This window comes from Rhinopithecus roxellana, chromosome 16 (assembly GCF_007565055.1).
Source record: "Rhinopithecus roxellana isolate Shanxi Qingling chromosome 16, ASM756505v1, whole genome shotgun sequence".
NCBI classification, from domain to species: Eukaryota; Metazoa; Chordata; class Mammalia; order Primates; family Cercopithecidae; genus Rhinopithecus; species Rhinopithecus roxellana.
In genome coordinates, this window is record NC_044564.1 from 72,924,223 (window position 1) to 72,951,818 (window position 27,596).

The 27,596-nt window shown below is 38.0% G+C and overlaps 1 protein-coding gene across 6 annotated transcripts in view; it reads right to left on the reverse strand.

The window, feature by feature from the left end:
* Window positions 1-24,825, reverse strand: part of HACD4 (3-hydroxyacyl-CoA dehydratase 4) — a 30,344-nt gene extending 5,519 nt beyond the window's left edge. Inside the window, exons 1-6 of one of the 6 annotated variants that reach the window (XM_030919670.1) lie at window positions 22,770-23,328; window positions 22,398-22,453; window positions 20,504-20,607; window positions 17,842-17,969; window positions 7,134-7,246; window positions 2,783-2,889 (exon numbers count right to left, since the gene is read on the reverse strand). In XM_030919670.1, coding sequence (XP_030775530.1) covers window positions 2,783-2,889; window positions 7,134-7,246; window positions 17,842-17,969; window positions 20,504-20,607; window positions 22,398-22,453 — 508 coding nt within the window. In that variant the 5' untranslated portion in view covers window positions 22,770-23,328. Of the gene's footprint in view, window positions 1-2,782; window positions 2,890-7,133; window positions 7,247-17,841; window positions 17,970-20,503; window positions 20,608-22,397; window positions 22,557-22,623; window positions 23,330-23,969; window positions 24,187-24,754 lie in introns of those variants that run through there. The other 5 variants (XM_030919669.1, XM_030919674.1, XM_030919668.1 and 2 more) reach the window with 5 other exon arrangements.
* Window positions 24,826-27,596: the final 2,771 nt, after the last annotated feature.

The window sequence follows — 27,596 nt, forward strand, 5'->3', positions numbered from 1 at the left end:
CATTATGTAAGATGTTATCATTAGGGTAAGCTGGGTGAAGGGTACATGGGAATGGTGTACTATTGTTGCAATTCTTATGGGTCAAAATTATCCCTACATAAAAGGTTTTTTAAAAGAGAAAGATGAAGAAAAGGCAGGAGTTCACAACTGTTACAGCCGAGTGGAGGTATGAGTAGCATCATTATAGGATCTGCCACTGACACCAAACATACAGTTTAAGGTTAACACAGGCTGCACCTATGTCTCTAGCATTTTATCAGCATAATTAGTTGATCTGGTTATTTACATAAGCTTTGTTTTTATCTTATATTTGTCAGATGGGAAATTATAGTCATTAAAAATTAGTAAAGTTGTCAAAAGTTTAATAGGTTTATTTAACTGTGCAGTTTTATACTTTGGGACATCTGACGTACAGAAACATATAAAGATAAAATTACAATTACCTGTATTCCACCACCCAGAGTTAATCATTATTGACATTTTTGTCATATATATCTCTAGACTATTTTCTGCATATACCTTATTTTGTAATTGCAAGAATAAGTTTATGAAGTGAATAAAAGAATAAGGGTTGTATGGCAACCATATAAGAACATGGCTTTCCTAGAAAGGAAAAGGATTCAAATTATGGAATAACAAGAATGCAAAAGTTTCCTATACATTTATCCATCCTTTATTCCTAGGAAGGGATTAGTTATATTTCTACCTTATTATTTTATATATTCTTTTAAATGTGATTAACTTTTAACTGGCAAATCATAATTATATACATATATGAAGCACAATGTGATGTTTTGATGTATGTGTACAATGTGGAATGATTAAATCAAGCTAATTAACATATCCATCACCTCACTCATTTCTTTGTGGTGAGATTTGAAATTTACTCTTAGCTATTTTGAAATATACATTATTAAGTACAGTCACCCTGCTGTGCATTAGATCTCAAAAATGTATTCCTTCTAACAAACTTTGTACCCTTTGATCAATAACTCCCCATTTCCTTTCTATATTCTCTACAGTACTATTATATAATAAAGATATGTACATGATATTTCAATGAGAGGTGGTTTGATTCTTAAAGAATGGACAATCAGGGTTTTTTTGTGGATTTCAAGACAATTATTCTCTAGATCCATTTGGCATAGTCTATTCCAAAATTAATAATTCTTCCTTTTGAATCAAAACAAATTTAGAAATTCTAACATGATTTACAATAACTTAAGCTCTTTTTATCTGCTCATCAGTAGATAGAAAATACATGTTTTTGTTTTATAACTGGCTTTTGTTATTATACTTTGTCAATGTCATCATTTTATGTTAAATCTATGTCCTTATGTTTTTCCCTTAGTTACCTTAACATGCTTTCTTATTTTATGCCTTCAATTTTCAAAACTTTAATCATGTCTTACAGAATGCTCCTTACCAGTCTACCAGATCCATTGCAGAAGAAACCATATGTCCTCCAAATATCCTCAAACTCTGCAAACTGATGATCTGAATGATTTGATCTTAAGTTTTAGGTTTATATTTAGGCTATATAATTAGCCTACTCATATTATATTCAATAATTCATTCTGTGTTTATTGAGCATATATACTAGTGCATAAGAGGAAGGAAGGAAGCAAAGAAACAAGACACAGACATCCTTTTACCCCCACGGAGCTTAGAGTCTAGTCAAGGAAATGGACATTAATCAAAGAATCATACCAATGTGTAATTATGCTGAGATAAGCCCTATAAGACAGCAGCCCCCAACCTTTTTGGCACCAGGTACTGGTTTTGTGGAAGACAATTTTTCCACAGATCGGAGGAAGAAGGATGATTTCAGTATGGTTCAAGCACACGACATTTATTGTGTACTTTATTTGTATTATTATTACATTGTAATAAATAACAAAATAATTATACAACTCACCATAATGTAGAATCAGTGGGAGCCCTGAGCTTATTTTCCTGCAACTAGATGGTCTCATCTGGGGGTGATGGGAGACAGTGAAAGATCATCAGGCATTAGATTCTCATAAGGAGCGTGCAACCCAGATCCCCATGCACAGTTCACAATAGGGTTTGTGCTCCGATAAGAATCTGATGCCTCCACTGATCTGACAGGAGGTAGAGCTCAGGCGATAATGTGGGCAATGGTGAGTGGTCATAAATACAGATGAAGCTTCACCTGCTAGCCCACTGCTCACCTCCTGCTATGCGGCCTGGTTCTTAATGGGCCACAGACCGGGATCATAGACCGGGTTGGGGGCCCCTATTATAAAAAGATTCATGATGCTGTACCCAGGGGAACTCAGTTGAGGAAGTTAGGGAATGCCTCCCTCAGAAAATGATGATTAATCTCAAGGTAGAGTTAACTAGTTGCTGAGACGGGGTAGAATACATGGTAAATGGTAAGTGGGAAAGAGTCTCACCAGAGGGAACTGAATTTCTGTGCATTAAAAGTTAAAAATCATAGACTCTCTAAATGTTAACCTCTTTTTGGTGAGTAAAAAGACTCTGAGAGGTTAAATGAGTTACCCAAAATTCATACAGTGAGTTAATGAAGGGAAGGACTCAGATGCCGTTGCTTTCTGTCCAGTATTTTGTCTACTGTGCAGAGCTGCTTCCCTCTTCAACTTTGCCTCTTTGCATCAAGGGAAATATCCCAGGAAAGATACATTGAGTGAGCTAAGCATTCGCAAAAATAGTAATTTAATCATCAAAAACTTTAGTGAACCATTATAACTAGATGGCTTTTGTCAGTAAGCAATACAGCAAGTCACTCTTTTCTTACCTTCAGCGAGAACACACAAAGGATAAATTGGCATCCATAGTGTTTGACTGAGCCATGTCAAGACAGCATAGGATATTCCTATGACTGATAACATGCTATAAGTGTACCTGAAAGGAGATGAAAAGCTCATAAACATCATTTTCTGCTAATACCTGGGAAATAGAATGACTGTACTGTGTAATTAAATACAGAGATACAACTGGAAAGTGTGCAAATTATGTATTTTATTTCCTATAATTTAAGCAAGAGATTTTTTTTAAATGGGGGAAAGGGACCATGTCAATCTGGCTTGTCTCATGGGCTAGATCATGAATAATTATAAAGCTAAACAGAGCAAGTAAGTGTTACTCCCTCCTCAGAAAAATACAGTAACAAATTTCCTTGATTAGTGACTTCAATTTCATTAAAAAGCCAAGCCCATTTTTTGCACGAAGCAGCTAGGTTGTTTAATGACAGACATACTTGTAAATAGCTCAGGAATTCATTTAAAAATAAAATGTGACTTCCAAATCTTTATTTGGCAATTCTGCTTCTGCAGGTGTACTATCTATGTGATCAATTAAAGAACTGGCCTTGGGAGCTGATTTGGGTATAGTAGGGAGCTTTAAGCCTACCACTGTGATGTAATAGATTAAGTAGTCTACACTGTGTTTTATTTCTTTGAATAGGACACTGGTTATTAGGCTTAAGCATATATCAGAATCACCTAGATGGCATGTTAAAACAAATTGCTGGACCCTACTCCAAAGTTTCTGATCCAGTGGAACTGTGGTACACCCCAGACTTTGTATTAACAAGTTCCAGGTGATGCTGATGCCACTGGTCTAAGGACCACACTTTGAGAACTACTGATATAGACAGACAATAAATACATATGACAAAACCACCCAAACAACCTTGAAAACATGAATGGGGAAAGAGTAAATCTCTCTCAATCCAGGACCTGAATTCCGCCCCTCAGAGACAATAGCCAATGTCAGTTTCTTAGGTATTCTTTCAGAAATGTTTTTGCATTTACATATCTATGTGCATATTTACTACATAAAATATATACCAGCAGTGGAGGACCTCACTGAACATAGCATATAATCAAGCTTTTTGATCTTTACCAATCAAAGTGAAAAATGGTATCTCATCTTTTTCCCCTCATATTAGAAGAGTAGGTAAGCATCTTTTCATGTTTAAAAGCCACTTTTGGCCAGCTGTGGTAGCTCACTCCTGTAATCCCAGCACTTTGGGAGGCCAAGCCGGGCAGATGACCTGAGGTCCAGGGTTCAAGACCAGCCTGGCCAACATGGCGAAACCCCATCTACACTAAAGATATAAAAATTAACCGGGCATGGTGGCAGGTGCCTGTAATCCCAGCTACTCAGGAGGCTGAGGCAGGAGCATCACTTGAATCCAGGAGGCAGAGGTTGTGGTGAGCTGAGATTGCGCCACTGGACTCCAGCCTGGGTGAGAGAGCAAGACTCCATCTCAAAAAAAAAAAAAAAAAAAAAAAAAGCCACTTATGATGAGGTCCAATTTATCTTTTTTTCTTTTGTTGTGTTTCTGGTATCATATCTTATAATCCACCGCCAAATCCAGTAATCAAGATTTACTCCTATATTTTTTTCAAAGAGTCTCATAGTTTTTCCACTTATATGTGAGTGGTAACTTCATTTTTTGTGTGTGTATATCCAGTTGTCCCAGAACCATTTGTTAAAAAAGACTATTCTTTCCCCATCGAATGGTCTTGGCATTGTTGTCAAAAATTAATTGACCAAAAATGTGTGAGAGTTTATCTTTAGACTATCGATTTTATTCCGTGATTTATCCTTACACAATACCACACTTAGTTATTGCTTTGTAGTAAGTTTTGAAATGGGAAAGAGTGAGTCCTTCACCTATATTCTTCTAAGATTGTTTTGGCTATTCTGAGTTCCTTGAATTTAAATATGAGTTTTAGGATCATCTTCTCAGTTTCTGCAATGAAGTTATCTGGGTTCTAATAGGGATTACACTGAATCTGCAGATCAATTTGGGGAATACTGCCATCTGAACAATATTAAGTTTTCAAGTCATGTGGGATGTCCTTTCATTTATTTAGATATTTAATTTTTTCAACAATGCTTTCTCAACAATGTATAAATTCTGTGCATCTTTTGTTAAGTTTATTTCTCAGTACTTTATTCTTTTTGATGCTGCTATAAACAGAATTGTATTCTTGATTTGATTTTGTGGTAGTTAATTGCAAATGTATAAAAAATAATTCATTTTTACATATGGATAATTTTTTATCAGTAAGATATCATCTGCCAATAGAGATAGTTTTACTTGTTGCTTTCCAGCCTACATGCCTTTTATACCATTTTGTTTGTTTTCTGTTCTGTCTTATTGCCAGGGATAGAACTTCCAGCACAATGATGAATATAAGTGGCAAGTGTGGATGCCCTTGTCTTGTTCCTGCATGTTAGGAGGAAGGCATCAGTCTTTCATCATTAACTATCATGTTAGTATGAATTTTTCATAGATGCTTTTTTCAGGCTGAGGAAATTTCTTGCTCATTTCTTTAGGAAAAATAATTATAGGGTAGAGTGGGAAGATATGTTTACCCCCATTTTACAGAGGAAAATAAAAGTTTCTAAAAGTTAGGTGCCTTGGAATTTCACTCCTAGGTATAAGGGAAATGAAAATATGTGCACACAAAAGCTTGTATATGGATGTTCATGGCAGTATTCCTCATGGCCAAACAGTAGAAACCACCCAAATGTCCACCAACTGATAACTAGATACACCGAAAGTAGTAAATCAATGCAATAGAATATTACTCAGCCCAAAAAGCAATGAAGTACTGACACATGCCACAACACAAAGGAACCTTGAAAACATTATGCCAGGTAAAAGAAGCCTGTTACAAAAGGCCACAGATTGAATGATTCCATTTATATGAAATTTCTAGGATAGGCAATCCATAGAGACAGCATATGTGTGGTTTCCAGGGGCTGGGGGAAGAAGGGAGTGGGTACTCCTCATACTGCTACTCCCTCCTCATACTGCTACTGGGTATGAGGTTTCTTTTACGGATGATAAAAATGTTCTAGGATAGTAGTGATTGCACATCTCTTTGGATATACTAAAACTCACAAATTTTATATTTTAAAAGGGTGAACTTTATAGTATATAAATTATATCTCAATAAAGTTGTTATTAAAATAAGAAAGGTTAAGTGATTTGCCTAACATCACTTAGCAAGTGAGTAGTGGAGGTGGGTTTCATCCAGAGAGATCTTCTACCTTCATGTTCAAAAGTCTTCCTATGACAGCATGCTACTTCTTTCAGTGCAAACGTTTTGTTCTTCAATGTATTTATTGAGCTTCTCTGAGATTGAAAGAGTAAGCATACCCAAGAGTAACATACTAGAAAGCTTCAATCCCAAATGATGTTCCACTATCTCATGAATAGAAGTTATGGGCTACAAAAGTCCATGAAGTTTGCCCCAAGTCCACTAAACTATCAATTCAAAAATGAGAAATTACTAATTTATATACATAATTAAATTCATTTTACTTCAACAAAAGATTTCATTCTGATTCACTCTAGGACTCAACTTATTATTTAAACATATTTTAATCCAGTTAAGTTATTGAAAATATAATTAAAAAATTACATACCCTTGGCTAAAAAACAAACTAGGGCTCTTGTGTTACCTATCCAAATCCAGATCTCTCAAGTGGGAGGGACAATTCTCATTTGTGAAAGCTGACCTAGCAGTTAGGACACCTCCCCAGAGTGAGGTGTATGCACTCACTGAGCAAAGGGGACTGTTTTACACCACCACTTGTAGAGGTAAGACTAGGCACATCTCACTGCAAAGTTTTAGAATTAGCAGTAAAAGGACTTAAGTTAGTCATTTGAACCCACTGGAATTGTAAATGAATGTGGGAGTGCATTTTCTTCCTGAGAAGCCCTATATTTAAAAGATTTTTGAATGCACAGAAACTAACTGTAAATTCTGGTGATATAATAAAAGACCTGCTTTGCTTATTAAAGCAACTGTACTAAAGCAACTGTGAGGAATGCCTTCGTTAGGAAACAGCTGAGGGTTATTCCAAGTTGGTTTTATGCCAAGCCTTCTGCAGAAACCTGAATGTGCTGATTTACTGTTGTAATACCATGGTAGGTTTTCATTATTTTTGATATGCCCATTATGGAGAACACTAAAAATACATTTCCATATCAAGATAAAATAATTGGAAAAGGGAATATGTTTTCCTCCCTCGTACCGAGTAACCAAATGTAAGCAGCTAGTACTGGTTTCACTGCAGAAAGCAATTTAGCCTTGTTTTAAGACATTATTTTACCTTCTTACCTAACCATATCCAATAGATTCCAAAAGATGAATAAAACACACACCACATATTTCCCTTGGACTTCCTCTTGACTGGTGATCACCACAAAAAGGATGATTATTCTCTCTGTGAGCTAACAAAGAAACAGCAAATTCGGAAATTAGGATCATCTGTTAGGCTATGTAGGTAATTTTCTAATTTTAAAAACCAGATCTCCTTTCAAAAGTATACTTTAGCTGGAAATATGTATACTAAATTGTTAATAATGCCTCTCTCCGAGAGAGTAGGGTTATGGCTGAATTTCAGTTCCTCATTTGTTTGTCTATATTTTACAAATAATATATAATGAATGAAAAAATGACATATTTTATGTGAATCAGGATATTTCCTTTCTTCTTGCCACATGCATGTGTTGTTTCTATTCACTTTGACAAGGCTTTATTGAGTGTCCACTGTGTGTCAGATGCCAAAATGAAAACACAGTCTTTGCTCCAGAGAGGGTAGCAGTGGTGGGAGAACTGAACAATAGCACAGTGTGTGCTAGATATGGGAGCACAGGTGAGCAAGATACTTTCTGCCTAGAGAAACAATGCAAAGAGATTAATGAAGACAGGCTACATTTCTTTTCATCCAAGTTGGATCTTGAAAAATGAATAAGAGTTTGTCAGGTAGACTGGATATGAGAGAGGGCATCCTATGCAAAGGCAGTAGCCTGAGCAAAGAGGCATAGGTGTGAAAATGTAGGGTGCCCAGGGGAGTAATGTGAACCACTGGGGTGCTAGAGGGGAGGGTGCATACAAGGGAATAAAAGGAGATGAAATTGAAAACATGTTCGGAGCTGGGTTGTGAAGGGTTTTGAATGACAGGCTGAGAAATTTCAATTCCATCCAATAGAGAAACTATTGTAGCTTTTTTTTTTTTCAGTAGGGGAGTAATATAATCCGAACCCTTATAAGCTAGTGGAAAATGAAAAGAATTCAATATATTCCAAGTCAGCATTTACAGATCATCGAGACTTCACACATTTTTGGCTTTGCCCCAATTACTAGCCTCAAAAAATAAAAAAATACATTCCTTTTTCCCAACCTAAATATAAAGTGCCTTCTTACATTATATTAATATATCCTGTACATTCTGTATTTTGTGTGTCTTTAATAGAATGTTTTACTTGCTCTTAATGGTCAAAGGAAAATATACTTAAGATTGAAGAGTCAAATTCGCAGTAAAGAAAAGAGGGGAATGATTTATATTTTTCTTTATTTTTAAAGTGGATCAAGAAGAAAAGACTGGGATAACCTGTGACTTAGCATTTATAGGCTGCTAGTCCTGGAAAATCACCTAGTGCACAGAAATCCAAGATTTGCCAACAGCGCCACATGATCAGAAATCCACGTGTATAAGCTATATCAGCATGTTTATGACATGACTACAGTGGTGAGTCAAGAGGGTCTATGCTTGGCTAAGGGGAATTAGATATGATTCAAACCTTAGTCAAACTATGGAAGCTATCTACATAGCTGTTTTTCTTTTTTCATTCTTTCTTTACAATATAATACTCTATTGATTTAGTTTCTATAATAAATTCTACTGAACTGCAATTATAATTACTGAACAATCCAACCTTGATGTCATGACACCTCTCAGCCTTCAGATACACAATCATAGCAGCAAACAAGTTCTTAGGCTCTACCTCTCTTATATTTGATCAATGCTTGGTAATTAGGAAAACCTTCTAGTTTTTGCTAGAAATCTCAGGAGATACACATACATGAATGGATACATGAATAAAATACAGATTTCTAATTACATGGCTGACTACTGGAAAATCTTAGACACCTCTCAATAAGATAATCTCTAGGGTCTCCTCTAAATAAAACATTTTGATACTAGCCCAGCCCCACCTTTTTAGAAATAAGGAATATGGGAACAGACCTGGAAACATATATATATATATATATGTATATCTCCGAAGTCTCCTGGTTTCCAGAGTTGTAAGCTACCCGTGATGTCAGGTCACCCCTTAATTGAGGAGGACAGAGGGGAAAATCTCCTAAAAGGGAGAGACTGGAGCTGCATGATGAAACTCACCCTGTTGAAAATCATCACTTCACTGTGGCAAGGTAGCAATAAAATCCCAGCTGCACAGAAAGCAGCAACAGGATGGCTCCCCAAACCAAACCACAACACACATACACACACAAGTGAAGACTCCTTCTATATTCAGTGTCAATGTAATTAGTTAACAAATCATCTGATGGTTATTTAACTCTAACTTGACCATTCAATGGCAATACAATGGGGAAATTTAGGCAGAGATGTTCTTAAATTGAAATAAAGCTTTTATTGTTTACTTTGTGCCAGGTTCCAAATATACACCATCTCACTTTATCTCCATAATGACCCTAAGAAGTAGGTGCTATTATTGTTATATGCGATTTACAAAAGACATGCATTTTACCAACTGAAAGTGACTTACTTACAAGTCTGGAATCAACATCTAGACAATACGACTTCAAATTCCTGAAATACTAAGACTCTTTCACCATTGTTACTTGATATGAGTTACTCCATCACCTAGTATCCAGGTTATCGCCTATTCTTTCAAAAAGCATCTCCTTAAAAATTAAGCCTTAAAACAAGAGCCTCCTTGATTTTCTTAACACCAAAACAATTTTGAAGAAAAGGCTTTTAAAATTTATCAGTCTTCTTTAATATGACCATTTGGCCAGTTATTTAGAGCTTGACACTTGGAAGAATTTAGCCCTTTGTAATTTTTAACAAATCCTATGAAAATATGACTAATTACTAGAGAATGGTCTCATTTAGTACAACTCAAATAGGTAGAGTAAAACGTATAGTAAATATCCTACAACTTGGGTTAAATTAAACATGGTGATAATGTCATCTACTCAAAAGTGTGATAACTATATAATAAAAATGCTGGGCATTTTGAAGTTCTATTTGGGAATCCTAAACTCCAGGTTGAGCAATAATTGAAACTAAGTTGTTACTTTACAAATGGCAGGTAGTACTTGATTTATAAGCTATGGGAGGGTAAAATGATACTTCAACTACAGGGAAAATTTCGAGAATCTTAAAATTAGTTTTAGTCTCAAAGACTACTATTTTACTAAAATGAAAATCTAAACTCTCAATCCTCTGAACTTTTCTGAGAACTTCAGAAATCTATCTTTATATATTCAAAAACTACCAATTACATTCTTCTGTAAGACAAATGCATTTAAATCATTGTATTTGTTTCTTTATTTATTCATCATTCAATAGATAATTATTGAGTGCACTGTTCTGGGTCCAAGGGGATACAGCTGTGAACAAGACCAAGCCCCTGCCTTCATAGTATTTACATTATACTTGGTGAAACACTAAACAAATGTAGCATAATAGTTGAGAGCTCAAGAGCCAAATAGCTTAAATGTCTGCTATAATATTCAAAACCTATGTGACCTTGCATAATTTACTTCTGTGTTAAGTAATTATAGTAGAGATAATAATTACCATCTATTGTTACATAGTAATTATTATATACAGGAAAAGGTTGTTGTAAAGATTAAATAAGTTAATACATGTAAAGAACTAAGAAGAGTGTTTGACACACATAAAAGCCCAAATAAATGTAAGCTATGATTAGGAAAATGAATATTTAAATATACTTTAATGTAGTGATTTACAGTGTATTTACAGGAAAACATTTTTCTATGTAGATAATGACTGTGAATTTAAAAAATTCAATCTCAGCATCTGTAAAATTATGCTAGGAATATAGCTTTGTACTTATCACACTGAAGAACTACATGGATCAAATGTGAAAAACAAAGGAAAAATCTAAAATCTTACCTACAGAGTGAATGGGACATGTAATTCACTCTCAGGAGGCTTCCAAATTTGGAGAATGTTACAACTCAACACTATCTTTGGTAGTTTCTTCTCTAACAATATAAGCCTATTCCAAGCTCAAAATTGGTGAGAAAAATCTATGTGATTTTAAAGGAAAGTCAGATTATTTAGTCTAGCAACACAAATAAGCACCTGCTTCACAGCTAAAAAGAAATTAGGGTAAAACCTGGCTTTTTGCCTAAAAGGGTTTAAGATACTTCCTTCCCTTTGGGAATTCCTTCATATTTGTTCTCTTAAGAGTATGTGACTGTGAAATCTTTAGAGGGATTTTTGACAAACAGATCCCTACTTGCCCTGATCAGGAATAGAAGTGTTACTGGCAAATACAGAAACAGTTTATGTGATTTGGGCTCATAAATGGAATCTCTGTAAGCACAATAATTTAGGAGTATTCGTTTTTACTGTTTTGGTTAAGAAATTTTAAAAATTGAGTAAAAATATGTAAAATTAATACTGCAGGAGTGTTTATTATGACACAGAGGGAAGGATGTGTATTGAATCATTTTAATTCAATTATAAATGAAATATTTGCATTTAAAGCATTTCTCAAAAAGTGATGGAGTAATCTATTAAGGGTTTCCTATAGGGGATATCAGTCTAATGTTATGACACAAAGGTTAGTGTTGGCTATTTTCCCCTCTTCTTGAGTTGAAACATCCTAAAGCAGTATAAATAAAAATCTCCTTCTCAGGCTTCTGTAAAAGCAAACTGAACAAAGCCCCTCAAAATCAACATTTCAGGGTTGACAGTGATTCTGTACTATAAAAGTCAAGTTGTTTTGATTAAATTTACTGAAATCAACTACTTTTCCAATTCAATATTTTTTACTAAGCTAATAAAGTATGCAAGCTCATTTGGGAGGAGGGGATTGGAAAAGGGAGATACCTAGTTTTCATTTATATTATCATTTCCTTTATGCTTCTTTTGGACCATTTTAATATTTCCATTTTAAAAAGTAAAAGTATCAAAGTTTACTATATTTTCTTATGATTTTTATTGTCGTGTAATTATTTCAAAAATTGGAAGTCTATAAATAGCTACACTATGGTTCTGCCCTTTTTCCCTAAGTGTATAAAAAAATAAAATATATGTCAGTTAAATGATTATTGTCTTTTGGTCAATCGTTTTTTTCCTTTCCTTTCGTATGTAATTTTAGAAATTCATAACGGTTTTTCGCTAGGTGTCAAAATAAAGATGTGGATGTAAAACATTTGAAAATGCACAGGGCAAACCGAATCCAGCAGCACATCAAAAAGCTTATCCACCACGATCAAGTGGGCTTCATCCCTGGGATGCAAGGCTGGTTCAACATACGCAAATCAATAAATGTAATCATATAAACAGAACCAAAGACAAAAACCACATGATTATCTCAATAGATGCAGAAAAGGCCATTGACAAAATTCAACAGCCCTTCATGCTAAAAACTCTCCATAAGCTAGATATTGATGGGACGTATCTCAAAATAATAAGAGCTATTTATGACAAACGCACAGCCAATATCATACTGAATGGGCAAAAACTGGAAGCATTCCCTGTGAAAACTGGCACAAGACAGGGATGCCCTCTCTCACCACTCCTATTCAACATAGTGTTGGAAGTTCTGGCCACGGCAATCAGGCAGGAGAAAGAAATAAAGGGCATTCAATTAGGAAAAGAGGAAGTCAAATTGTCCCTGTTTGCAGATGACCTGATTGTATATCTAGAAAACCCCATTGTCTCAGCCCAAAATCTCCTTAAGCTGATAAGCAACTTCAGCAAAGTCTCAGGATACAAAATCAATGTGCAAAAATCACAAGCATTCCTATACACCAATAACAGACAAACAGAGCCAAATCATGAGTGAAATCCCATTCACAATTGCTTCAAAGAGAAAAAATACCTAGGAATCCAACTTACAAGGGATGTAAAGGACCTCTTCAAGGAGAACTACAAACCACTGCTCAGTGAAATAAAAGGGGACACAAACAAATGAAAGAACATTCCATGCTCATGGATAGGAAGAATCAATATCGTGAAAATGGCCATACTGCCCAAGGTAATTTATAGATTCAATGCCATCACCATCAAGCTACCAATGACTTTCTTCACAGAATTGGAAAAAACTACTTTAAAGTTTACATGGAACCAAAAAAAGAGCCCGCATTATCAAGACAATCCTAAGCCAAAAGAACAAAGCTGGAGGCATCATGCTACCTGACTTCAAACTATACTACAAGGCTACAGTAACCAAAACAGCATGGTTGGTACCAAAACAGAGATATAGACCAATGGAACAGAACAGAGCCCTCAGAAATAATATCACACATCTACAACCATCTGATCCTTGATAAGCCTGACAAAAACAAGAAATTGGGAAAGGATTCCCTATTTAATAAATGGTGCTGGGTAAACTGGCTAGCCATATGTAGAAAGCTGAAACTGGATCCCTTCCTTACACCTTAAACAAAAATTAATTCAAGATGGATTAAAGACTCAAATGTTACACGTAAAACCATAAAAAATCCTAGAAGAACACCTAGGCAATACCACTCAGGCGTGGGCAAGGACTTCATGACTAAAACACCAAAAGCAATGGCAACAAAAGCCAAAATTGACAAATGCGATCTAATTAAACTAAAGAGCTTCTCTACAGCAAAAGAAACTTCTATCAGAGTGAACAGGCAACCTACAGAATGGGAGAAAATTTTTACAATCTACGCACCTGACAAAGGGCTAATATCTAGAATCTACAAAGAACAAATTTACAAGAAAAAAACCCCATCGAAAAGTGGGTGAAGGATATGAATGGACACTTCTCAAAAGAACACATTTATGCAGCCAAAAGACATATGAAAAAATGCTCATCATCACTGGCCATCAGAAAAATGCAAATCAAAACCACAATGAGATACCATCTCACACCAGTTAGAATGGCGATCATTAAAGTCAGGAAACAACAGGTGCTGGAGAGGATGTGGAGAAATAGAAACACTTCTACACTGCTGGTGGGACTGTAAACTAGTTCAACCATTGTGGAAGACAGTGTGGTGATTCCTCAAGGATCTAGAACTAGAAATACCACTTGACCCAGCAATCCCATTACTGGGTATATACCCAAAGGATTATAAATCATGCTGCTATAAAGACACATGCACACGTATGTTTGTTGAGGCACTATTCACGATAGCAAAGACTTGGAACCAACCCAAATGCCCATCAATGACAGACTGGATTAAGAAAATGTGGCACATATACACCATGGAATACTATACATCCATAAAAAAGGATGAGTTCATGTCCTTTGTAGGGACATGGATGAAGTTGTAAACCCTCATTCTAAGCAAACTATTGCAAGGATAGAAAACCGAACACCACATGTTCTCACTCATAGGTGGGAATTGAACAATGAGAACACTTGAACACAGGATGGGGAACATCATACACTGGGGCCTGTCGTGGGGTGGGGGGAGGGGGGAGGAATAGCATTAGGAGATATACCTAATGTAAATGACGAGTTAATGGATGCAGCACACCAACATGGCACATGTATACATATGTAACAAAACTGCACATTGTACACATGTACCCTAGAACTTAAGGCATAATAAAAAAAATAAAAAAATAAATGCACAGGAAACAAAAGCACAAGAAACAGAAACACAGTATAAAAACAAACCTATCTCCTGTGGACACACCACCACTACTTGATACCTGTAATGCTAATTGCTCAACTAGGTAATCAGTTCCTACTGTTGGTTGGAATTATTTCTCTAGATATTTTGGAGGACTAGTTCCCCCCAAGAATAATTCAGTTGTCACTTAACAATCTCCTTTTTTTTGAGACGGAGTCTTGCTCTGTCGCCCAGGCTGGAGTGCAGTGACACGATCTCGGCTCACTGCAACTTCCGCCTCCAGGGTTCAAGCCATTCTCCTGCCTCAGCCTCCCCAGTAGCTGGGATTACAGGCACGCACCACCATGTCCAGCTAATATTTTTTGTATTTTTAGTAGAGATGGGATTTCACCATGTCAGCCAGGATGATCTCAATCTCTTGACCCCATGATCCGACTGCCTCGGCCTCCCAAAGTGCTGGGATTACAGGCTTGAGCCACTGCGCCCGGCCCACTTAACAATCTCTTGATGGTAATATCAAAATCACATGACAACTGTATAGACATGGTTTTTCAGCTTACTTAAAAGCAGCCACTCTCTTAACTACAGTTTCTTCATTTAAAAATGGGGAAACAGGAAAACCAAGAATGATTACACAATCTGAGAGTTTTGTTTCATTATTTTAAAGCAGAGGCCTCAGTGCCATCCCATAATGAGGGAATTCTAATTGTCTGCATAACTCTAATACAAGAAGGAGGTAGAAAATGAAACTTTGGAAACAATGGCATGTTTCTGAACCTTTATCCAACACCATTTCCATTGTGGGAACCACAAAAAGGATGATAAATTAATAAAAGAAATAGGGGCCAAATAAAATCTCAAAAGAGATAAAAAGAGGAAGCCAAACAACCACAACAAAAATTGATAATACTCAGGATGAGAATAATTTTCTTCCCTAACCCAGTGATCTCTGACTTATCTCTCCCAGTAACTGAAGACTTAAAAATCATTTGCACTCTGCTAACATCAGACTTTGCAAACTCGCCTTTGAATAAAAGGTGTCAATGTATATTTGTCACTATGTTTAAATTGCCAAACCAAGATTTGGTTCTTTGGTTACAGTTATATTTCTATAAGCCCTTAAAGTTTTAATTAGCAGTGATTAAAATCAGGTGTATATTGTGGAATTCCTGGAACTCCAAGAAATCAGATTTCTAAGTTATATAATAATTTCTATTACTAAACAAGCCTAATTTTGTAAAGTACATATGTGCACATTTTCTAGGCACATTCAAGCTGCTCAGTGAGTTTTCTTCCTTACAAAATTATCTATTCCCTCTAGGTGCATTCTGTACACTGGCAATAACTAAAATAACACTACTCTTAATTTTGAAAATGTTTACCATGAAACTAGTAGTAGCCACTTAGCCTAAAAGGGTAAAAAGTCCTTTAAAAAAAATACCAATAGAAAACATAACTGAGATTTTAGATGAATTTAGTCATACTCCAAGCAAAATCATTCCAGATGATAGAATACAACTTTTATTTAATGTTAGTTGTTAATTTTATGCTAATCCCAAGATTAGCATTATGGGATGCTGGTACTATATGTATTTTGTTTGTTTCGAGGTACACCACATTGTAAATAAGTAATAAACACCAATAAATCATGCTCCCAGATACTATGTTGCTGTTGAGACAGATCTGTATCCCCGTTGATTTTGTAAGGAACTATGTTAAAGGGAATTCCATCTAGGTCTTAGCTAGTTAACTGACTACTATGTTATTAGTTTATGCACCATTACCCTAATTTTTATTTTACATTTGATATTTCAACATTTTAAATGTCTTTATCCTAACGGATACTATTTCCCTACTCTTATTTAATAAGTAAAATTTAAAATATTCCATAAACTTGTAATGCTCAGTTGTTAAAAGGCTCCTTAGGATTATACTATTTATATCTTTTAAACTTTCATGATATTTTAGACAAATTTTAATAAAAAGATCTATGCCACTCTTTAACAAAAATTTAAAGTATACATTTACATTCTAAGCACTTTGCTAGGTGCTGGCAACACAATAGAATTCTGACATATTTTAATTAGTTTTACAATGTGAAATTGTCAAAATTATCAATTTTTCAAATTTATGTTGAGGATCCTAAAATTATACTCATGTAGATACCTATTTCTGTAGACTTTAAACTCATGTTCTTATAGTTGCCTAACCTTTACCGTCCCACAAGAAAGGGACAACTGTATGAACTATATAAAATCTACAGAAAATCTTTATTTTTATTTGCCTTTATCCAGCAATGATTTTCTACATGGAGTCACTACTAGTAAATTTCCCGTCTTCCTTCAACCTGCCTTTACAAAGAACATGGTAATCTAGGGCTAGAGGCATGGAAGAGGGAACAAAGAATAGTTAAGAAAATAGTAGTAACAGCTACCAAGTATTGTATTCTTAACTAAGTGCCAGGAACTTACCCATTTTCTCAGTTACTTCATAAGATACATGTTATTTTCATATCACATGAGAAAATGAAGTTCAGAATGATTAAATGACTTGTTTAAAGGTATACAACTAGTGCAAAGTAGAACTGGGATTTGAATCCAGGTCTGTGTGTTCCCCAAGTCTATGCTTAGATGCTGTATTAGATAAACACAAATGATCTCCCCTTTCCATTGATGTTTAGTAAAAAAGAGGGAATGAGCAAGTATGGCCTAGGAGTACTCTATTCTCTGGATGTAGATGAAGGAAGCTTTTTGTTTTTTAATCATCTACTCTTTGCCAGGTATTATTTGTGGTGTCCTTTACCTCAACAGCCCAATGGTTGTGGGTGGTATGATCCCATAGTGGTAAGCAGAAAAGCCAGGCCTCAAACCCAAGTCTCCAATCCTATGCCTTATCATTGTCTTCTACTACCCCAGGCAGTGATATAGTGAGAGTAGCAAGTGGCTATGAAATCTCCTGCCAGGATAGGACCAATGCAGTGCTGCAAGATCAGCAAGCATCACTGCCCTGAATGTTTCCAACTGGTTGTTCTAATTGTGCAGTTTTAGAATAAGGTTGTCCTTCCATGAAATTAATTGTCCTTATCAGTGACCTAAGACAAGGGTTGGCTTTCTAACTGCCAAAAAGTCAGGAGAAGCTGTACATAGAAAAAATGTAAATATGAAACAGATTCTATAATAATAATGTGATTCAAACCTACCTGCAAAAACCTTGGGAGAAGATGGTTTGACTCAATGCCAACATATATGTGCAGCAATTCCAGGAGAGAAACGGACTGGCAAAGTCGCATCACAAGTCCAATAGCATAAAAAGTGTCAACCATTGAATCTGTGTCCCATGGGTTAAAAATGCAGATATAGTAAGTAAAAACTGGATTATAACCCAAATTTATGCAGCACTTTGAAATCAAATGGAGAGTATTCACTTCCTTTTTCATTGTATATGTGAAAAATTCCTTAAGTAGCTACTAAATTATTAAGAATACAATGCACACCAAAAAAGCACCCCATACTGTAGTGTATTTTAATTGCTTCTGTTACAAAAGAAGTAGAAACTTGAGAAGGATTTCATGGGCAAACGTACATGTAGCATTTATTCCCCACTTCTAAGATTATAAAGCAATTCCCACATAAGAGTAACCTCCTAGAATCTAGACCACCTCAAGTGTAGATAGAAGCAAACTTGTTAAAGACACTGTGCTCACAGCTCCTCCACTGACAAGGAAATGACAAAAATGAGAAAAAATATGATTTCAGAGAAACTTTATGGAAATGACACTAATAATGCCATGATATCAAATAACATATGTATCTAGGATTTTGTTTCTATACATATTTGGTTAGTGCTTTTCTGGATTTTGTTAAACACTGGAACTTGGGCCTCCGATCAGGACGTTTGGGGTCTGCATTGCAGAGGGTTCAAATGAAATGCTGTGCACTTAGAGGGAGCTGAAATGGAAGGGAAACAAATGTTCCTCTACATAGGATAAATGTGTTGCTTTAAGTTTTAAAATGAAATCCTGCCATGTTTAGAAACTCGTAGGGAAGATTTTGCTCTCTTTACTGCCCAGTGGTAATTCACACAATAATTTATTGAGCACTAAGGATTTCTCTTCTCAGCAGCCCCACGAGATGGACACTATTATCATCATCCCCATTTCAGAGATGGTTCCCGAAGCACACAGTCCATGCTCTTATCCACTGCTCTGCATTCGCTGTACCAGAGCACTAGGAATTACACAGCTCTGTGAAGGAAGAAGGTAGCAGGTATAACATGTTCAGGGTTTCAGGTTTCTGTTGAGCTACTTACGTAATGTATACATTGATTCAAAAATTGTACTGAATCCACACTTGGTTGTTTTCAGTCTGTCTCCTGAATGAATCAGTTGTGTTTCTTTAATAATAAGTAGCTTCTACAATTATAATGGCAGGGTAATAATTGAGAAAGAAATGTGCCGAGCCAGGCACGGTGGCTCACACCCATAATCCCAGCACTCTGGGAGCCCGAGGTGGGTGGATCACCTGAGGTCAGGAGTTCAGCCTGGCTAACGTGGTGAAACCCCATGTCTACTGAAAATACAAAAATTAGCCGGGCATGGTGGCAGGCACCTGTAATCCCAGCTACTCAGGAAGCTGAAGCAGGAGAATTACTTGAACCTGGGAGACAGAGGTTGTAGTGAGGTGACATCATACCATTGCACTCCAGGCTGGACAAGAGGGAAACTCCATCTCAAAAAAAAAAAAAAAAAAGAAAAGAAAAGAAAAGAAAAAGAAATACTCGCTAAGGCAACTTTTCTCACTGGAAAGGCGAGGCAGCGTAAGAGAGTCCATGGCTTGTGTTGCAAATGACATGTAATATGCCTACGCTGCCTCAGCAAACCTCAAAGGGCAAGAAGTGATGGCTTTTTAATAAAAATATAAAAGAAGTTTTCCCATCACCTGTGTTTTCCTCTGCTTGAAAACTCTCAACATTTGTAGTTGAAACTCAAGCTTTAGGTTATATCTTTGGAGGGCCTTAACAAAGGTGAGAATATATCTGTAGATTTTCAGTAAGAAAAAGTAACATAAAATAGCTATGGGACCTTGCAAGTAGAATAACTTCTTATGATACACACATCTGAAATGATGAGCACAGCATGACTTTTCCCAGCTACATTCTAAACATTTGTTTTTAGCTGAAGCCAGCAGTTGCTTAGATTGTCAAGTCACTCAACAGTTGTAAACTGTGATGACACTTACCCATGTGCGGATGGAACATGAAAAGAATGTTATTTTGATAGTCATTTAGTCACCCAACAGTGACTTCACTTTTCAGGAAACTAGAGGAAGTTTATGACTTGAACCATTAATGCTGACTACTATGTAAGTGGTTAGCCATCTACAGTGTGTGTCATTTACATATAACTTCTTCAAGGGACCAAATAGAGGCCTGGGGAACATAAAATTTGTATTTCACTTACTAGTAGTCTCCAGTTACCTCAAACCTGGGGAATAATACAAACACTGGAAGAATTTGATTCATTCCTGATTTCTCTGCATAAAATGTTATGCTGAGATTTCCTCAAAACACAAGAAATCTGCTAAGGTTTGGTGCAGAATGGAAAAGGAACAATGAAATGATGCCACCCCAGTGCCATCCATCTCTGTTTTCAGGCAAACTGCCTACTCAGAGGGAAGCCAAATCCCTTTCCCTTACATATCCCACCTTCCCCCTTCTCCAAGAAGGTTTTGCAATAAACATGGTTGCTGAAAAATAAAAATTTTAGAGAAGGATATTAGGTTGAGATGTATAGAAATTTAAGCAGGATGAGGCGAAAACAAGGATTAAAAGTTAAAAATAAAAAAACTGTTTTGGAGTTTTACCTTTTCCAAATGAAAAGAATCTGACTGTCATATTTGTAAATATCCAAGAGTGGCCACAGAACTGGATTAAGTAATAGATGAAAAGATAGGCATTCTTCCTATACCTAGAAATACAGGAAAATACCATTAAACACTTCTTTTATAATCATCCTTTCATCACTGTACACATGTCCTTTAATGTACTGGCCAACCTGAGAAAGCAAAAGAAAACTGTTCCATATCAGTCCTTTATCGGGTTATCCCCAAGTACATATCAGATTTTGAAGGGAGCCATAGCCTACACTACCTGCTAAAGTAAGTACAGATGCTTCTTCACTTACGATGAAGTTACGTCCTGATACATCCCATCAGCTGAAAAGATTGTAAACTGAAAATATCATAAGTTGAAAATGCATGTAATACAGCTGACCTACAGAACATCACAGCTCAGCCTAGTCTACCTTAAACTTGCTCAGAACACCTACATTAGCTTACAATTGGGCGGAATCATCTGGCAACACAGTGCACTGTGGAGTACTGCTTGTTTACCTTCCTGATCATGCGGCCAACCGGGAGCTGTGGCCCAATGCTGCGGCCCAGCATCATGAAAGAGTATCATACCCTCACATCGCTAGCCTGGGGAAAGATTAAAAATCAAAATTTGAAGTACGGTTTCTAATGAATACGTATCATTTTCACACCATCACAAATTTTAAAAAAATGTGAGTCATGGACCATCTGTAGAGTGAGTTTGCTTAAAACCAAATATAGTGCTTTTTCAAAATCTGCTTTCATCTTTGATAAAGTTCTAACCTTGCTGCTCACCAAGGAATAAAAGAAACCACTGCGAAGGCGGCTTTGAATATTCTTTAAAAAAAAAAAAAAAAAAAAAAACCAGCTGGGTGCAGTGGCTCACACATGTAATCCCAACACTTTGGCAGGCCAAGGCGGGTTGGATCACTTGAGGCCAGAAGTTCAAGACCAGCCTGGCCAACGTGGCAAAAACTCATATCTATAAAAATAAAAAAAGAGAAAAGCAGGATGTGGTGGCATATGCCTGTAATCCCAGCTTACCTAGCTACTCAGGAGGCTGAGGCAAGACAATCACTTGAACCCGGGAGGCAGAAGCTGCAGTGAGCTGAGATAGTGCCACTGCACTCCAGCCTGGGCAACAGAGCAAGACTCTGTCTCAAAAATAAATAAAAAATTAAACAACAACAAAAAATCCATGTGTGCAGAGGGGTTGACGTGTCACTATGTGTTCCAGTAGCTCAGCTTGCTAAGTGTGAAACTTGAGACACAAGTGTTTTAGTTCTGAAGGCGGGTAGGGATGGGAGCAATCCAAATGTTGGATAATTCAGTAACTGGACACACCTGACTTTTGAACACATTATGTGACTGGGGTTAGTATTAACATCTTGCCACTGCCTATTAATATTTTGCAAGGGTAGATAGTTTCCTTCATCAGATACACATAGAAAGCAATTTAGTTGCTCATACCAGAAAAGGGAAGTCAAGTTGGGTTTAACAATGTGTTGTGAGTTGCTGGGGAGATGACTAAGAGAAGATTGACAGATACATGGTTTGAGGGAGTTAGGAAAAAGCACTGTTTGAAATGTTCCCTGGGTGTTCAGAAGAGTGACGGGAGTGGCCCTGCCAGTGTGGTCAAGATTTACTCCTCCTTGGAGATGTAAAACCTCCGAGAAACAAGGAAAATAAGCTGGGAGACAGAATGATTTTATCTGGGGACATCCCCCATAAGGCAGGAACTGCTAAAGAGTTTGGGAAGAGGAAATCCTCCTTCAGCTTGTATCAGGATCACCTGGTCTGTGGGTTAAACATATACACCCCCCCAAGCCCTACTGCTATATGACTGAATCTGTTCCCCCCCGCAACAGGGCCCTGAAATCCATACTTGTGATAAGTGTTTCCACCGCTGTTAGATCTAAAAATCACCCCGCAACTCTGCATCTGAGAAAGTCAAGAGAAGGGCCCCTGGTGAGGGAGGGAAGTACTGGCAGAGGGCTCACAAGGGCAGGGGTAGCCATGCAGCCTGTCCTTCCCATTTCTTCATCTGTAAAATGGAGAAAATAACAGAGCCTGCTTCCTAGGGTGGTCAAGAGGGGTAAGTAAGCAAATACCTGCACGAGCTCCAAGGGGTGCCTGGGCACGGTAGCGCTGTGCCTTCCTGGTCGGTGCCGCCCGCCCGCCCGCCGCAGAGGGGAGCTCCCGCCCCCAGGCCTTCCACCCAGGCCCCCTCCCCTCGGGATTCGGCCGAGCGCCCTACCTGGGCTGCAGCCAGGCGGGCAGCGCCAAGGGCCCCATGGGCCGCCGCCGCCAGGACTTCCAGCGCCGTCCGGGAAGGAGCACCGGGGAGGAGGCAGGGGCGGCCCTGCGGCTGGGCGCGGAAGGGCGGGGCCTCTCCACACTCAGCAGTTTACAAAAAGAAAAAGCCCGAGGTCGTGCGTCGGGGAAGAGATGAAAACGAAGTTCCTGAAGTTTCTGCAGCACTGCTAGAGCGCGTCAGGGCGAAAGGCTGGGAGGCGGCTTGCGTTCCCGGAGGGCTTACCAAGCTCTAATTACAGGTTCCTAATCGTTGTGTTGAGAACCCGTTTCAAGCCTTGTGGAAATTAATGCATCTGGGCGATTTCCGGGGCCTCCGAACTCGCTGAAGCCCATCCACAAGCCTCCCGAGATGTGTGGATTCCAGGGTGGCCTCCGCTCAACGCCCACCTGTGAGTCAGGTTCAGACACGAAGCTTGTTCCGGGCGCGGTGGCTAATGCCTGTAATCCCAGCACTTTGGGAGGCCGAGGCGGGAAGATCGCTTGAGCCCAGGAGTTCGAGACCAGCCTGGGCAACATAGCGAAAACGCGTCTCTACTAAATATATAAAAATTATTCGGGCATGGTGACGTGGGCCTGTGGTCCCAGCTACTCCGGAGGCTGAGGTGGGAGGATCGCTTGAGCCTGGGAGGTAGAGGCTGCAATGAGCCAAGATCGGGCGACTACACTCCAGCCTGGGTGACAGAGCGAGACCCTGTCTCAAAAATAAATAAAAATAAAACGAAGTTTGTAGCACACCTCCCCAAAACTTCTTCAGCTAGGGGCCTGATTCCTCTTCTATCAGGCCTCCCTGCCCTCTAATCTCCCTTGGGTCCTCACTGGTGCCTGCAAATCTTTATTCACGTTGTGTTAATTTCTCTAACCTATGCCCAGCACTACTAAAACCTCTTCGTGATCTCTCAGGCTTATGGCATCACTGTCTCCGTACTCAGATGACCCAACCTCCTGCTTTGCTAATAAGATCCAGCCCATCTTCCAGCTCCTCTGCCCAGAAAAGGAAACGTTAAAACAAAAACAGAGAAACATCTAAGAGGGCACTTGCAAGTAAGTGGGACAATGGCACCTGGTTTTGGAGTTGGAAGTTAGCGCTCCCATTTTTACCAAAAGGGAAGTTGAGGCATTTAAAAAATGTTAAGTCACTTACCACAGGTCACACAACTGATAAAATGGCAGTATCAGAACTTCAAGGTTGGGGGGATTTCTTGTTTGTTTCCCATTAGGCCATGGCTTCCTTTTTTCATAGTCCATTCCATTCAGTATGCCTACCTCTCACCTCTACATTTCTCTGCATCTTCTCTCATACCCTGCCGTCAGTCAGAGGTTAACCCCACCCTTGTGTTTACCAGTCCCTTCTCAGAATCACTCCATCAGTAGTTAGACATTGCCTCTTCCTGCATCATCATCTCCTCCTTTCCATTGGCTTTCACTGCAGTTTAGGGACATAGACAACTCTCTCTTACCATATAATTAAACATTTTATTCTTTCTGTTTCTCTCTCAATGGAATCTTCTCATAATTCCCTGCCTGCCTTCTATAATCAAGTGCTTCTTTCATTTCCTACCATCTTCCTGTTCCATAATACCTTACAGTTTGACTCTCCTGACACTGCTCCATCAGGGATTATGTTTATTTTTCCCCAAATTCCCATCCTGTATCACCTTGCGGGATGAGGCCCCACAGTCCTTGCTTTTAGAGAACATTTGATCCAAAGGGTAAACTGGTGGCTAACCCATTATCAGTGTTGTCTCTGCTCAGGTTAGGCAACAAGAGAGAAAGTAAAGACCCAGATGGCCTGGAGTGGGGCAGGAGGGAGAAGGTGGAAAGCCTGCCCAGAAGAATTGATCCTTTATCACCAAACACAGCCCCTGCATCCACATGCTCACTGACAGGTCTGCTGCATTTTACCAATTCTGCCTGTCTTTCATTTACCCCTGAAGTTCTACATATTCTGCGTCTCTTGCCTTATGTCCTTTCTGTCTCTCTGGATGGGTCTTCTTCTCCTGCTGAATTTCCTCAAAAGTCTTCCCTTAGTCACCATCTATTTGTCACCATGTTATCTCTCAGCACAGACAACCACACATGGCTTTATCTCCATGTGGACAACTTTTGACTATTATTTTCAGCCCTTTCTTCTTTTATGAACACTATCTCTGGCCTATGAATAGCTTTTGGATATTTCCTCATGAAAGTCCTATCATTTGGACTATCTTTTGAATAGGAACGTCTTCCAATTCAACCTATTTAAAATAAGCACACTATCTCTCTTCCTAAATCATTGTGTTATTTCCCACAGAAAGACCACCATTTTTCTAGCCACTTGGTTTTAAAATTGGGGAGTCATCATTAAGCACCCCCATCCAATCAAATTCAATTGATCCCATCCTTTCCAGATCTCCTACTGATCAGTAGTGTTCTGTGTCCATTCTTTATTTTCCAGTACCTGGGTGAGGAGTAATTGGCCTCCCTCATCCCTCACATCCTTTCTTTACATCATAACTCAGTTGACTTTCCTGGAGCATCTTGGGTTATATCTTTCTGCTGCCCTTTTTAGTTGTCAAATAAAGAACAAGCCAGTCAATCAAAAAATAAAAAAAAAAATCCTTTCAAATCAAGCTGTTAGCTGATTCTACGTTATTTCCCAAGGAAAGAGTACAAAAAGAGCTTAGAAGAGAACATTTTGGATGAAAAGTGAAATTCTCCCTTTCCCCTAGTCAGTTCCCAGTCCTTCCCACATCCTGCCAGCATTACCAAGATGGCCTCCCCCAGCCTCCCTGCCTCCTATCTCTTTCCTCCTTCTACACAGACTGCCATCGATTAGTTAAGGATGGCAAAAATATTTCTTGAAACACAGTTCTGATGTAGCCATTCTCCTGATCTAAATCCTTTGCTGACTCCCTGTTGCCTGCTACAGTGTATCTCTTCTTGCCCCCAAACCTGTCACATGCTGACATCTCCTACCATCCTATCCCCTTACCAAAAATCACAGCAACTTGCTGTTCCATGACCACACCAGGCATTCTCAGGCCAATGCGCCTCTGTGAAAAATTTCCCCTATAACTTTTCTATTCTACCTCCTCCCCTTATCAAAGCCCAGTATTTACCTGTCAAAATTCTATTCTTTAAAAGCCTTCCCAGATGTTCCCTCTGGGAGCCACAGAGGCTAACGTATGTCTGTCATGACATTTATCTTAGGGTATTGTTGTTGTCAAGGTACTTGACTATTAAACTAGATTATAGATTCTCAGAAGCTTCTCTTTCACTAACAGTGAGAATTTGACAACTTTTAACCTTTAAAAATGAAGTTTCTTTTGCCCAAAGCACATAGTTATTAGAAAGATCAAATAAGAAAATATATAGATGAAAATAAGCCCCTAGTACAGTGCTTGGCGTAGTAGGTATCCATAAACATGTCGGATGAATGAATTAAATCCAGTATGAGTTTTCTGGAGTTTTCCATAATTTTAACCAAAACAAAATGTTCAGTGATAGTTCCATTACTGAACTATGTATATTCAACTTCCAGTTATCCATTGGTACCGAAGTCAGAGTCCAAGATAATAACTGAATTAATATATTCTAATCTTTAGAAGAAATTTTAAAATTATTTGAACATGTCAATTTTGTTTTCCTTGGGCAAATGTTTCAATTTGTTTTCATTCCAAAGAGCACCAACTGGGAGGCTAAAACCTTGAAATATATTTCATGGCAGTAACAGACTGGCTACAAAAGAAATTATTTTAAAAATTTTCAGCACCTTTGAGTTTTCAGAGGTCACGCCTCTCCCTGCTATAAAAATTCTCAAAGAAAACACAGGATAAAACTCTTTGTGACCTTGGGTTAGGCAGAGATTTCTTAGGTATTTCATAGATACTTCTTAGAAGCCTTCTTAGATAGCTAAGCAAGCATTTCTTAGTTACTTCAAGCCTTCAAAAGACACTTTCAAGTGAGTGAAGAGAAGCTATATAGCAGAAGAAAATATTTGAAAATCACATAACTAATAAAGAATGGGTGTGCAAATATATACAGAACTCTCAAAACTCAATAATTGGAAGACAATAAACCCCCCAAAAATAGGCGAAGTATATTATAAAGAGAAATGTAGGGTTTTTTTGTTTAGAATAACTTTTATTATTACTTATGATATAACATCCTATACTTTTCAAGGGAAAAGTAAACAATACAAAACAAAATTTGTCAATAAAAAGAAACGCAATATCCTCCAGGGCAGACTCTTTGATTTGTTGCCCTTCTCCCCAAGGCACCTTAGCATATGACATTTATACAACCTGTAGTTGGTGAAGACTGGGTCTCAGACCTGTACACATAGGCCCCTGGGTTGTCTTTTGGTTCATGATAGCTTCTTGAGGGGCTTGCTTGCACTGGTGTCTGTACACTAGATGTATCCTCACTCAATGTGTTAATAGTAACCTAGGCCCACTTACTACCGATTAAAGACCCCCCATCACTTCCTGTCTTCTGTCTTTCCCTTGACAGTCTTCTTTTCCATCCCCAGGCCTCTGTTCGTTCTTCATTCTCTCTGCATCTCCTCATCCCCCTGGCAGTTCATTAGGAAACTTCTGTGCAGGCACTGCCTTCTCTCTCCCACATTGTGCCCTGAATTTGGTGCTGCCCTAAGTGCTCACAGGTTTCCCTGCATCTGCCTGAGAAAGGACACTAAACCTATGGCGTGTGATTCTTCCTCTTGACTTAGGATATTTCTATTACCACATCTCTGTTTTTGTAGCAGGACTGGGGTAGATGAGGCTAGCAA